This window comes from Cervus elaphus, chromosome 22, assembly GCF_910594005.1.
Source record: "Cervus elaphus chromosome 22, mCerEla1.1, whole genome shotgun sequence".
NCBI lineage: Eukaryota > Metazoa > Chordata > Mammalia > Artiodactyla > Cervidae > Cervus > Cervus elaphus.
The window spans coordinates 38,854,461-38,869,498 of NC_057836.1; the positions used below are offsets into that span (position 1 = coordinate 38,854,461).

Consider the following 15,038-nt stretch of genomic DNA (forward strand, 5'->3'; position numbering starts at 1 on the left):
ACATTATTTCAATCTCCAAAGCTCTTTGATAGAGATTCAGCTTTTCACTTTACCTAACAAGTGATCTCTCTTGTTGGGAAAGTACAGTTTATCAGCAGGGGTAATCTCACATTCAGGTTCTGTATACTGAAGACCTCAAATCAAGGATTGTCTCAAAGTCCATTCTTTAAGGAAAGCAGGTGAAAAATAATTCCTTAAAGAGATAACAAGTGTTGCTGCTTGTCAAGTGATCATTCAAAAACTTTCACTGTAATAAAGATTCCTTCCTCACCTCATAGTGGTTCTGTGAAAATATCTCGGGAATTGTATGATCCCTGTTGGTTTGGTCAGAATAACATCCTCACAGGTGGCCACATGCTCTTGGTTTGAACTCTGAAGAGATTGGGTGTTTTTACTGCCCTTTGGACCTAGAAATGAAGAAGAAAAAAAATGAGGTAAAACTAATTTTTAAGAGGCTTGTTATATGCCTTTTCAGATCAGAGCTGTCAGTTTTCCTCCCTGTTTTAGAAAAAGTTAACCGGAGGTGGTTAGTTTCAATAAAATTTTTCTATCTGAAATACTCAAAGGTTACAGAAAACCAGCACCTCTCTCAAATTATATTTGGCACAGCCTAGGGTCTATGGAAGATAAAGAGGAATAGCTGTAGATGATGTAGGTTCCCTACACAAGTCCATTTAAAAGCAATATTTTTTTTTAAATTTTAATTCAACTATAGCTGATTTACAATGCTGTGTTAGTGGCTGGTATACAGAAAAGTGATTCATTTATACATATATATATATATATACATTTTTTTCCCATTATGGTTTATCACAGGATACTGAATATAGTCCCCTGTGCAATACAATAGGGTCTTGCTGTTTATCTGTTTTATATATAATAGTTTGTATCTGCTAATCCCAAACTCCTAACTTTCCCCTCCCCCATCCCATCTCCCCTTTGGTAAGCATAAGCTTGTTTTTTCATGTCTGTCAGTCTGTTTCTGTTTTACAAGTTCATTTGTATCATAGTTTAGATTTCACATACAAATGATATCACATGATACTATAGTTCTTTAGGAAAACAAATTTCATATGATATACATGCTGTTCTTTTTATTTCTCACTTAACTTTTTTCCAGGTATATCTCTGCAATGCTTTTAAGTGTCAAGGAGAGAAACTAGCTTTTGGTTACCTGTACTCATCAAAAGTCAAAAATTGCACTAATTACATGTCTGAAATGTAATAACTCTGATTTGTATACAGTTTACATTTATAACATCAGCCTCTACTATTTATTTAGCTTGTCCTCAAAACTCATTCTAACCTTTTATTTTTATAATATCACTATAAAGGAAACTCCAATAGAGATAAAAAATTGTCCGGAGCAAATTAGCCAGCTAAGATTTAGAACCCAGATCTTTCAATCCACAAGGATAATGGTTGTAGGAAAGGCTAACTGTGGTATAAAATCACAATCACGATAAAAATATTAATATTACTTTGCAATTAATATATCGTATAGCCATGTCCATGAGTCACAATTCTGAATGATGGATAAGTCAGTCAAGTTATTCACTAAGTAGTTTTTCTCTTGGATCAGACCAATATCAGATCATTTAAAAAGATTTTCCCTTCAAACATAAACTCATTCCCCATAGAAACATAACTTTTCTTACAAAACAGTGTATAAGTTTTGAAATATCCCTAAAAAGAAAAACATGGAGTATTTTTTTAAGTTAATTTATTTATTTTAATTGGAGGCTAATTACTTCACAATATTGTGGTGGCTTCTGCCACACATTGACATGAATCAGCCAAGGGTGCACATGTGTTCCCCTGTCCTTCTGAAGCCCCCCTCCTACCTCCTTCCCCATCCCATCCCTCTGGGTTGTCTCAGAGCACTGGCTTTGGGTGCCCTGCCTCATGCATCAAACTTGCACTGGTTATCTATTTCACATATTATAATATGCATGCTTCAATGCTAGTTTTAACTTCACAAGTTAGAACATACCTTGGACTCTAAAGACAATATAATTTATGCCAAAAGCACCTTGCACACTGGTATGAAATGTCACCCTCACCAGTGGTCCAGAGCTCATGAAAACCATTGGATAAAGCCTTCTTCCACATAATTTACCTAGGTAAAAAAAAATCAAATTTGATAAAAAACAAGGACATTTTTAAAACTTTCTCTAGTTTAGGCATGACAACTAAACTCCACTCTGCAAATTGAGGAACAGCATTCTAGAATTCAAATGACTCACCCAAAGTCATGGACTAGGGGGTGGGGAGTTAGGAGCAGAACCTAGGTCCCAAAATTCAATACCTGTTACAGTCTGCTATGTCCCATTGCTCCCATGAAAGACAGTAGGTAGCAAATTATTTTATCTTTAATATGAGGCTGATATGTCATTTCTCTCCTAGGAAAGTAACCTATTTATTAAAAATACATCACTGAAAATCCATGATGGAAACTTTTTCTACCTGAAAATTTATTCTTTCCCTATAGCCAATCTTCTTTTGATTGCTTTACTTTGAGAACCTAAATCAAAGAGAATGCAAAATTATAACCATAATTCTAAAATGATTCAGAGGGCTGATTAAGAAGGTATAGAAAGAACCCATGAGTTTCTTAGAATCAAACTCACCTACTATTAAGAATAATTCAGTGTCTTTCCATAATAATTATTTAAATGTCATCTGCTCAGAAAGCTGGTTATTCTGCACCCAATTCCATGGCATCTGTAATCCCATATGCTTTTTCTCTCCCTTCCCACCTCATTTTCCCTTAGTCCTTCTGTTTAATGTATTATATATTTTATCATGTGTCCTCTCCCCCCTAGAATATATGGTAGTAAGGGCAGGGATTTTTTGTCCATTTTGTTCACTATTGGATGCCCACAACCAAGAAAAGTCAATCCTTGACCCATAGTAGGTGTTCCACATATATTTGTAGGGAGTAAGGAAGGGAAAAGATAACTTACAAGAAGAAAAAAATCATTAGTTGGCATAATACATTAGAGTAAATGATGCTGAAATACTATTTAAAGAATGAGCCAATATTTATTTGTAGCAAATAGAGATGAATGCAGCTCTTGAACAGTTGCTGGCTCCCACAGGGAAAAACACAGCATTTTTAGTGTACAAGGATACTATCCAATTTGAGTAAGAGGTAATATCTCTATCATAGCCTTACAGTTCTGTTAGCTATCATCTGAAGGACAGAACAATTTTACAGGTTTCAAGCTGATAATTTCAAATAAAAAAAATGCTAGGTTGAAAAATTATAGGGTTTCCACAGTTAATCTACAACAAAGTCAAGCATGGTTTTCAGCAGGTAACAATGAAAAAGGCAAGTGTTAGTCACTCAGTCATGTCTTACTCTTTGCAACCCCATGGACTACAGTCCACCAAGCTCCTCTGTCCATGGAATTTTCCAGGCAAAAATACTGGAGTGGGTTGCCATTCCCTTCTCTAGGGATCTTCCCCATCCAGGGATCAAACCCAAGGCTCCTGCACTGTAGGCAGATTCTTTACTGTCTGAGCCACCAGGGAATCCTGGCTTTTCCAGAAATCATTTATTTCTATATGAGAGCCTGGTATATGATAAAGTGAAGTGAAGTGAAAGTCGCTCAGTCATGTCCGACTCTTTGCGACCCCATGGCCTGCATAGTCCATGGAATTCTCCAAGCCAGAACACTGGAGTGGGTAGCCTTTCCCTTCTCCAGGGAATCTTCCCAACCCAGGGACAGAACCCAGGTCTCCCACACTGCAGGCAGATTCTTTACCAGCTGAGCCCAAGAATAGCGGAGTGGGTAGCCTATCCCTTCTCCAGCGGATCTTCCCGACCCAGGAATTGAACAGGGGTCTCCTGCATTGCAGGTGGATTCTTTACCAACTGAGCTATGAGAGAAGCCCTGGTATATTATAAAGATAGATATAAATTCAGGAAATCATTTTTTCTAAAAAAGGAATCAGTCATAAGATCATTTTACCATATGAGAGGGGTTCCCTGGTCTCTCAGCAGTAAAGAATCTGCCTGCAATGCAGGAGACCTGGGTTTGATCCCTGGGTCAGGAAGATGCCCTGGAGAAAAGAATGGGTACTCACTCCAATATTCTTACCTAGAGAACTGCATGGACAGAAGAGACTGGTGGGCTACAGTCCATGGGGTCTCAAAGAGTCAGACACGACTGAGCGACTAACATTAACACAACACTAGCACCATATGAGAAAATATATTTCAGCAGGATTAAGCTTTTTTTAATTAAAAATTTCTGACCTTAGTTGGGAAATTAATTTTGAAAAATAAAAGCAATGAGATAAATCAAGATGAAAATACATAGAAATATATTTAAATCAATAAATTTAAAAATATTTATATCAACATACAAAGACACAAAATTTAAAGGCAAATGACAACCTTATAAATAAGTACTTGTAATTTATGACAAAGGAAAAATTGTTTTATATAATTATACACACACACACACACACACACACACACACATATATAGCCCTTATAAACCAATAATATGATCAATACTCAAATTTAAAAATAATGGTAGTAACAAGGAATTAGAAAATGCAGATAGCTAACAAATATATGGAAAAAAATTATCCCCATTAATGATTAAAAAAAGTAAAAGTGCTTATTAAATTGATAATATCAGGTTAAAGGCATGGTGAAAGAGGCTCTTATTATTGCTAAAAGTCTTTCTGAATAATTTAGTAGTGTGGATTCATGCAAAACAAATGTTCTGAGTCTCTATTATTTCAATTTGGGAAAATATGGGAGGGGAAGAAAATAGCCAGATCCCTGCTCTCATGGCACTTTCATTTTGGTCAGGTAAATGAAGATGATTTCAAATACAGACCACTGCTACACATGAAATAACAGCAGAATATGACAGAAAAAGATCATGAGAAGGAAAGGTTGATGGTCCTTTAGACTTAGAATGTCTACTTGAGGAGGTGACCTTTCAGTCAGTCAGTCATTTACTAAATGCCTTCTGTATATCCAGTACTGTTCTAAACACGGGATTCCTGACACGAAGAGACAAGTTTCACTCCTTGAGAAGCTCAAGTTAATAGAGAAGACACAGGCATGAAAACATGAGACAACATCATAGGTTAGAAGACAATAATGCCAAGAGAAGGGCCATTAAGAATTACAGAGGTGGGAGGTGATGCAATTCACATCAATCAGGTAGGCCTCATTAAGAAAGTGTGTTCTCTGTGGAGAAAAGGGAAATCTTGTACACTGTTGGTAGGAATGTAAATTGGTACAGCCACTGTGGAAAATTGTATTAGGTTTCTCAAAAAGCTAAAAATGGAACTACCGTATGACCCAACAATTCCACTCCTGGGGTATATATCCAAAAAAACAAAAAACACCAGTTCAAAAAGACACACGCATCCCAATGTACATAGCACATTACTTACACTTGGCAAAATATAGAAGCACCTAAGCATCCATTAACAGATGAATGGATAAAGAAGATGTGATACACACACACATAAAGGAATACCACTCAGTTATTTAAAAAGAACAAAATTTTGCCATTTGCAGCAACATGGATAGACTTGAAGGGCATTGTGCTAAGTGAAATAAGTTAGAGAAAGACAAATACTTGTATGATATCACTTATATGTGGAATTTTTAAAACTGCACAATGAGTTAATATAACAAAAAAAGCAGACTCACAGATATGAGAACAAACTAGTGGTTACCAGTGGGGAAGGGGGAGGAGCCAAAGAGGGATGGGGGAGAGGGGTACCAACTGTTTGGGTGTAAGACAGGCTCAAGGATGTGTTGTTTCATAACAACTGTAAATCAAAAGTAATCTTTAAAATTGTATTAAAAATATCAAATAAAAAAATGAAAGCACATTCTAGTCAAGACTTGACTGGCTGGAGAAGAGCTCTTTGAAGAGTGGGGAGAGGTAGATGGACAAGGGCCCTGAGAGCGGAGTGTGATGGGCTCAGGCAGTGGGAGGCAAATGTCATGCTGTGCATTCTGGACCTCACCGCGGCTACAAGGAGACCTCAAGCCATTTCAGTCAGGGTGGGTGGGGAGGTGATCTGATCACAGGGGGAAAACGTGCAGTGGACAGGCCAGTTAATGGTTTCCTCTGCAGTCTAAATGAGACAGTATTTCTAAAGAAAGAATCTTTAAATAAATGGTTGTGCCTTCTAAGTCAATAATTCAATCTCTCAGAATTTTTCCAAACAAAACAATCTCAACCTCAAAGCAATCCCCTGGTCTCCATATACTCCTGAATCAAGCATGCACATTTGTGTGTCAACCACATACACTCACAGTAACACACATAAACTTTTCTGTCCAGGTGTCCCCATCAACCAAATTATTTCCAGCACCTTCCCACCTCCTGCTGTGTGCATGCTGTTACTTCAGTCATATTTGACTCTCTGTGACCCCCCTCTGTCCACCAGGATCCTCTGTCCACGGGATTCTCCAGGCAAGAATACTGGAGTGGGTTGCCATGTCCTCCTCCGGGGGATCTTCCTGACCCAGGGGTCAAATCCATATCTCTTATGTCTCCTGCATTGGCAAGCAGGTTCTTTACCACTACCGCCATTCCCCTTTCCTGAGAGCCAAAAACCCCGTATTATACCTATATAAACAAGAGTTGGCAAGTTTGTTTTGCTAAAAATAGGTTTGCCCATACATGAAATGACAGTTGGTATGTTATTAGCAAACTTTTCAATTCCACCATTTTAAAAGCCTTTAATGTATTTTCCTATATTTTAAAATTCAACACTCTATGTCCTACATGATTTTAATTATCTTAGTCCCTCCTTGGTCATATATATACTTCTGGCATTTTGGTATGGTTCTGCTATGTTTGAAGATGGGCTCACTTGCCTTTTTTTTTTCTTCTAAATACACATACATGCAAACACACCCACTCAACCTTTAGTATACCTGTTTTGAAAATTCAAACTTGAAAATATTACACATGTCTAAAAATAAAGGCATAAAAATATGCCTACATTACATGAATCAACATTTCAGAGGTATTATTACCAAGTTTAACTCTCCCTTTGAGCTTAAGCTGCTTACACAAGAAATGGACACGTATAAATGCCCTTAAGGCTTACCTGACATCCTTCTCTCACTGTGGTTTTCTTCATAAATAAGCAGAGCTGAATCTTGACACATATGAGACCCAGGGAGTAACAGATACTCAACCGTAAGTTTTGCCATACTGCTTGGTGAAACTCGGAGCACCCAAGAACATTCCAGTTTTCCTCTATAATTCAGTGGATATCTTGGAGATGAAAAAAAGCCTCTAGGTTCTTCTAACTCCACTTCAGAGTAACAGCCTATGATTCAGAACACAGACTCAAATAAGATAAAGAAAAGTGAGATTCTATCATACATTTGAATAATTTAGGCTTGCAAAAAGAAAAATAAAACTTAATTACCATCAGTTATAAGTTCTTGGATAAAATGATCATCCCATTTAATGTGTCCTAGTTTTGTGAAATGAGACTGTAAAAGTAGAATTTAAATAATAATTATTCAAAATGACTTTTAACTGAATTTTTAAAATTTCTTAGAAAAAATGCAAAGTGGACTGCATTGTATTCTCTAAAGGCAGCCTATTTTCATTTCTTTCCTTCTTTGAGATACAACTGAAGATATGTTCTTAAAAGCTTCATTGGTTTCCCTAAGCACTTATCTTGCTGGGACAAATGACTGTATTCATGAAGTTTGCAATTGAGGTCAGGACAGGAGAATTTGCTGAATACACTTTGAACGTCATCTTCAATTTGTTCTTAAGTCTAAGCGCACTGTTGTACCTGCGTGGGTACCTGCAGGGCTTCAGATGCTAGGAGCGCTCTGTCCCACTGACCCTGCCATTGGCTTCTCTTCCTTCAGGTGACATCCTTGGCTCTCCCTTCTTTCCCTATGTCTATTCCCTTGATAACAATTTTTTGAGCAATTATAATTGAAATACTCTGTATTCAAATGAACACATTTTTAAAATATTTATTTTTAATTGGTTGATGCTTGGTTTACAATAGTGGTTTGATTTCCCATTTTGATGGATGAATATGACAGCTTACGGTGAATGGTGTTGGATTTGTGGTCTCCGAAGAAGATTTAACTTCAGGACCAGGGACGAGGCTTGATCACTCAAGAGTTTTGTAGAGCAGAGTTTTATTAAAGTTTAAAAAGGGACAGAGAAAGTTTCTGACCTAGACATCAGAAGGGGGACGGAGAGTGCCCCTCTCACTAGTGTCAGCAAGGAAGTTATATACTTTTTTAATTGGTTATTACAATAAATCAAAAGAATGTCTCAGGTTTGTGAAAATTTTACCAGACCCACTCTCACAATTTACATTTTAGGATAACAGGATTAGAATTTAACAAATCTACCAGACCTCGTCCCATATTATACATTCTAAAATATCAGGATTAGTCAAGGGTTTCAGGAAGGAGAAACTGTTCTCAAGCAGGATACACTGTTGTTATATAATCCTTAGTACAGTATTTAAACTGAGTTGTTTGTTGTGTAACCATCAGTTTCAGATTTAAAGAAAAAAACAGTTTCATGTGACTAAGGCTAAGGAATGTAGAGAAAAAAAAAGAGATGTTTGTCCTTTCCTCCTCCTTAAGAATTCCAGACCCCTATCTCCTCCTCAAGAACCCCAGGCCCCTTTCTCCACCGCCTCAGGGAACCCCGGACTTCTTATCAACCTGCCTAGGAATTGACTCTCTCATTCCCCCCTTTTCTTTTAGGAGAATTATGTTGTCAAGGGAAAGGGGTGTTGTTTTCATTCCATAACTACTTCCTGCTGTTGAGGGGTGTGGTCCCTAAATTGTTGAGGCAACATATTCTCCTAACGCTCATATTGAGGGTCTCTAATCCAGGGGCCCCAGGTAATAGCTGGAGGAGTCTGTGGCACTAGTAGGAGCCTGAACAACCATTTGTAACTTAAAAGCTTTCAAACGGTTAAAAACAAATCTACTTACACAAGTACATATGCAGGGAGCAGACAGTAAAAACAGAACAATTAGAATCATTACGATTAAGATAGTTTTCCACCATGGGGAGCTAGTTAAAGTTTCCCAAAGTGAGGTGACTGAGGCTTTAGGAGAATCCATAGCCTGAATTCTCTTGTTCATGTGTTTAGTAAAGTGAGTAACATTAGTACTCACATCTGGTATATATGTACAACATTGGGTATGAATAATGTCACAAGTTCCTCCTTGTGCAGTCATTAGAATATCTAAGGCCAATCTGTTTTGTAAAACCACCTTTCTAATTTGTATTTGTTCAGCACTAGGGGCTGAAAATTAGTCAGAGCATCAGCTCATAGCATAACATATGATCTGTAGTTCCCAGAGAAGGAACGAATATTATAGCCAGATAATCATACCAGTGAAATACAGATCTTGCCCAATGAGTTTTAAGGTGTGGCAGATTAGTAGGCTTCTCTGGAAGCTCTGAAAATATGAAGCCAAGAGTAAAAGCTAGACCTAGGGTGCATCTCCCTATCCAGCCAATGGCAAGCCACACCCATAGGTAAGAGCTACATATCCAGTAAAAGTGTCTACCCAGGCCTGTAAGCAAGAAAATCCATTTGTTTTTGGCATATGAGTAAAAGGAACCACAGCCTCATTTACTACTTGTAAATCTTGAACTAGCCTTCATTTATCATTTAATTTTTTCACAGCCAAAACAGGAGTGTTGTATGGACTGTTACAGGGAATTAATAGCCCCTGCTCCTTTAAATTCTCAATGACGGGTTTTAACCCTTCCTTAACCTCAGGCTTTAGGGGGTACTGCTTTTGATGTGGAAATAGGTGAGGGTCTTTGAGTTTGATAAGGACAGGAACAGCATTTTGTCCTCAACGCACAGTTTTTTTCATCAGCCCACACTTCAGGATTTACAGTTTGTTCCATTAAAAAGAGCTGGTTCCATATTCATGAAAACAGAGACCTGGACCTTGTTTAATATATCCCTCCCCAGAATGGGTGAGGGAGACTCTGGCACGATTAGAAACTTCTGAGAAAACAGCACAGAGAAAGTTGCCACTTAAAGGATGACTGACATAATAATGTTTGGCTCATCCAGACAGTCCCATTACAGTAGTGGATCAGGAGGAAAGCAGACCAGGGGCTTCAGTGAGCACAGAGAAAGTTGCCCCAGTGTCTGAAAGAAGTCAACTGATTGGCCCTCCCCAGTTATTAATACCTGGGGTTCCTCAGGTGTAATTAGGATGGGAGCTTGTGTGGGGATCCCTGGGCATCTTCAGATTGTCTATGTCAGAAGCTTTCTCTGTCCCTTTTAATACTTTAATAAAACTCTGCTGTAAAAAAGCTCCTGAGTGATCAAGCCTGGTCCCTGGTCCCAAAGTTAAATCTTCTTCGGCGATCAAGAATCTGACAGCATTCACCATAAGCTATCATCTTGGGGGCTTGTCTGGGATCTGAACCTGGGACCTCTCGTGCTAGAGGTGAGAACTGTAACCTGTAGACCAACCAGTCTGCCACCATTCAGTCCAGATTGTCTTAAGAGTCCAACCCCTGGGGCCTACACCTCAGAGGGTAGTCTCTTCTCCAGTGTGGTCCTTTGCAGCAATACATACATCATTATACATGCTCTGTGATAGAGACATAACATTCCCAACTGAGGAGACCCATATGTTAATACACTTTACTGAACAATAGAAATGAGTGGCAGAGGTGAAAGGAAATATTCCAAGAATTCAGGATTCTATTCAATTGCTTGGTTTTCTGTTATTTCTGCGAATTTTTCTCTTTTTCATTTACATGGCTATTATGATCTAACTTAGGTTATTTCTTAGGTCTACTTGGATGTTATAGTAATCTAACTGATTTTGCAGTCTATAATCTTCCCCCACCATGTCCTTCAGTCAGAGAATGATGAAACAGAAGAATTAAGCTCTTTTCTCGCTTGCTCAAAGCCAACTACAGCGGCTTGCAAGGTCTTTAAGAGTCTAGTCCCAACATGCCTTTGCAATATTTTTTCCTCTCTACATGAATCCTCCACTATAAATCTGCCTGGAAAAGGAACTGAATCATATAAAGTCATGAATTCCCAAGCAGTCACTATTATTTATAAATAGGGTAACACTTTCAAAAAACCATTGCTAAGATTCATTTATTCCCTTGTGTGAAAAGCAAGTGTTGGGAGTGGGTGAGTGTTAAAGATGGCAGAGTCCTAATGCTTTCTCTCAAAGAATATTCAAAGAAGTAGAACAAAACAATACCCTCTTATATGTAAAGTTTTCAAAGTTCTTTGGTATGCATAATTATTTCTGAACACATGCAAATTAACAATATCTTCTCTACATTTTAACAATGTTCATTTTCTAATCAACTGTTTTGTTTTGCTTGGACACGCCGCATGGCATGTGGCATCTTAGCTCCTCGACCAAGGATTGAACCCACACCTCCTGCATTGGAAGCACAGAGTCTTAATCACTGGACCACCAGGGAAGTCCCCACTTTCTAACAGTCTGAATGAGACAGAACAAAGAATACATTTGATGGTCACTATCACCACTCCCACACTTACTGACTCTTTTTATAGGTCATACCATCCCTATTCTAAGGGTTTAACATATATTACTTCTTTCAGCACTCATTAAAATTGTTAAATCATCAAAATCATTAGGTTTTATGATCTTAAAGTCTACTCTCCATCTCAATTCCAATTCCAGATTTAATTTTAATCTAAATATGACTCTTTGACTCTAGTTTTGACTCCTGACACTTGTGTTGTCAGAACATACCACCCGTAAGGTAACGGGTCCCTGAGTTACTCCACTTCATTCCTAGAAGATTTTAGCAGTCATTTTCTCCAACATTATTCTTGTCTTATACCCTGCTGATTTCAATAGGCACATAAATGATGACTCTAGCACTGAAGCTTCTCAATTCTCAACTTGCCTCCGATAATCCTGTCCTTCACCTGACCTCATTCACTCATCCCAGTGATCAGCCCCTACAGACCTGGTCATTAGCAGTAATTACAAGCCTTGTATAAACTCAGTTTCAAGAACCACCATCTCCAACCACAACCTTCTGTTTTTCACGCTACACCAACATACATTTTGAGACTTGTAATTCATCTATCCTACCACCTTTTCTTATTTTTTAACTTATCATTCATCTTTGTTTTACTCTTTCCTCCAGCTTAAATTCCAACCATGTATCATTTTAATCCCTTCCTCACATACACACCCTCAATTCCCTTATACTCTTGTATGCTTGGAAATACCCACTGTGATTGAATCTTCTCTGTACCTGTGCTGCATCTATGTGGTACACCTCAGTGTCTCCAGAGGGAGACAACCTGACCAACTGATTAGTCTTCCTCTAAATTTATGATCATTAATCTCAGGGGCTTTCATGCTGCCAAAAAATGCTACTACATTTTCCTAGTCCATAGGGCTTCCCTGATAGTTATTCAAAAGCTATTTAATACTTTCTCTTTTTTTCTCTCAAAACTCTCAAACTCTTTTCTACAATCCTCTGTTTCACCTGCTGAGGAAATAAGCAATTAGAGGAGAACTGCCAGAAGCTCTCAGTCCTACATGTACCCATACAAGAGCACCCATGCCTAAATATTCTGCTTTCCATTTGGCAACAATGGATGAACTGCACTTTGCTCCTGCCCAAGACCAATCCTTCCACCTGGACAATAGATCTCACCCACTTTCTTCTACTGAAAGTTATCCCTCTGGCAAGTCTTGTTCTTCTCTCTGGACTCCTCTTCAGTTTTTCTCCAACTCTTCCTCGTTGTCTCCTGGACTTGAGTGTACGTGGGAGTGGATGAAGCAGAGATGGGTGAAAAGGGAAAGACCCTGACCATTTGGAAACCAAGAATGACGGTATCATGGAACTTTTATCTTATAAATCTTTCATAGACTTCCAAATCTCTAGGTGCTTTTCAGTTCAGTTCAGTTCAATTGCTCAGTCGTGTCTGACTCTTTGCGACTCCATGGACTGCAGCATGCCAGGCCTTCCTGTCCATCACCAACTCCTGAGTTTACTCAAACTCATGTCTATTGAGTCAGTGATGCCATCCAACCATCTCATCCTCTGTCGTCCCCTTCTCCTCCTGCCTTCAATCTTTCCCAGCATCAGAGTCTTTTCAAAAGACCAGGTGCTTTTAGCTTTTAACTAAAAATAAAATCCTATTAGCAAACAGACACTGACAGTGTGGAAGAACTAAGACAGACACTGACACCAATGCTGGTCTTAGTCATCTCATATCCAGAATCTTTGTCTAGCAGGATATCTGAAAGTCTAAGGACCTTTGTTCAGGCAGGAATAACAGTTCAGAGATCAGAATAATACTGTGAACTTTTCCAAAATTCAAGCACTGTTTATAACCATGAGACTTTTTTTTTTAACCTGTAATAGCTATGTCTAAGAACTAGAAAAGATCTCTAGACAGCAACAATAAATAACTCTCTTGTCTTTCAACTTAAACTACCAACCAGTATGAAAACAGTTTATGGTATTCCAAAGAAAGTTAGTGAATCCCCGATAAGCAATGCTTTTTGCTAAATTCTTATTAGCGCTATTAATGGGATAATGTGAACATCTACTACCTGGGCCAGATGCACTGTCTCTTGAGGGTGTGGGTGGTGGCGATTGTTGTCTTGTTAAGATTTTGCTTTCATTTTTTATCTGGAGTAAAACAGGACCTGCATCTGGGGAGACATGTTAAAAGTAAATAAAGATGAAAGCCTAAGGACAAAATGTAGTCTATTCCAGAGCAGAGATTTTCAAAAGAGAATGCAAATCTAGGATTAAAGCAGCCTCAGGAAAAGTCAATTTTGCCATAACATTGCCTAAGGAAGAAGTTATTCTTATAGAATTTTAATGTATATTTTTAATATATTTAGAAACTAAAATAAATAAAATACTATGTTATTGTCTTTTCTTTTATAATGCTGTTTCTATCACTCTCACCTCTTCCAAGCCCACTCTAAAAACAGAAAAAACTTTTTATAATATATGAAAAATATTTACCTTTGATTTTGGATTGAATCCAGTCCAGGAAGCCACTCACTCTGGCAAATACACCTGGCTTCCTTGGTTGGCCACAGCCAGCTCCCCAGCTGGCAATGCCATAGAGAACAAAGGGACCTTTTTCATGCTTACACACTAATGGTCCACCAGAATCTCCCTGAAACACCAAGAAAACATGTTCTAAAACTGCTTTAATCAGAAGTCCTGACTTCAATTTTGGAACATGAATAATTAATTTATTCATGACATATTTCTTTAATTTTTTAAAAGATTTATTCCTTGTCATTTGGTATGCCTTAGAATACTTAGACATAATAAATGAAATGACAAAAGACAGAGGAGACACTACAGCTGGTATTCCAGAAACACAAAGGATTATAAGAGACCTCTGTGAACACTTATAAACCAAAAATTGGGTAATTTATAAGAAATAAATTCCTAGAAACATGCAACCTACTAACAACAAGGTAAGAGGAAAAAGAAAATCACAACAGACTAATATGAGAAAGGAGAATGAATCAATAATGAAGAATATCATAAAAAAGAAAAGTCCAGGACCAGAAGGCTTTACTAGTGAATTTCATTAAACATTTAGATAAAGAATCCTTCTCAAACTGAAGAGGGGGGAATACTCCAAAAATCATTTTATGAAGTCAGAATTATCCTCATACCAAAGCCAGATAAGAACACTGCAGGAAAGGATAATTACAGGCCAATATCCCCAATGAATATAGATGTAAAAATCCCCAGCAAAATACTAACATACTGAATTCAGCAGTATATTAAATAGATCAATCACCATAATCAAATGGGATTTATTCCAGTGAAGAGTTTTTCAATATATGCAAATCAATAAATGTGAAATTTAAAAGTTGTATCATCTCAGTAGTACAAACAAAACATTTGAAAATGCAACATTCTTTCACAATTAAAGACTCTCAAGAACTTGGGTATAAACAAGACATAACTCAACATAATAAAGGTCATATATAACAAACCCACACTTAA

General features: G+C 37.7%; 1 protein-coding gene across 1 annotated transcript in view; it reads right to left on the reverse strand.

Moving 5' to 3' along the window:
- Positions 1–15,038, reverse strand: part of LOC122680786 (ovochymase-1-like) — a 94,907-nt gene that overhangs the window by 35,031 nt on the left and 44,838 nt on the right. The window contains exons 13-17 of the mRNA XM_043882472.1: positions 14,031–14,187; positions 13,607–13,708; positions 7,108–7,332; positions 1,994–2,119; positions 272–407 (exon numbers count right to left, since the gene is read on the reverse strand). Of these exons, the coding sequence (XP_043738407.1) occupies positions 272–407; positions 1,994–2,119; positions 7,108–7,332; positions 13,607–13,708; positions 14,031–14,187 (746 nt within the window). The remainder of the gene's footprint in view (positions 1–271; positions 408–1,993; positions 2,120–7,107; positions 7,333–13,606; positions 13,709–14,030; positions 14,188–15,038) is intronic.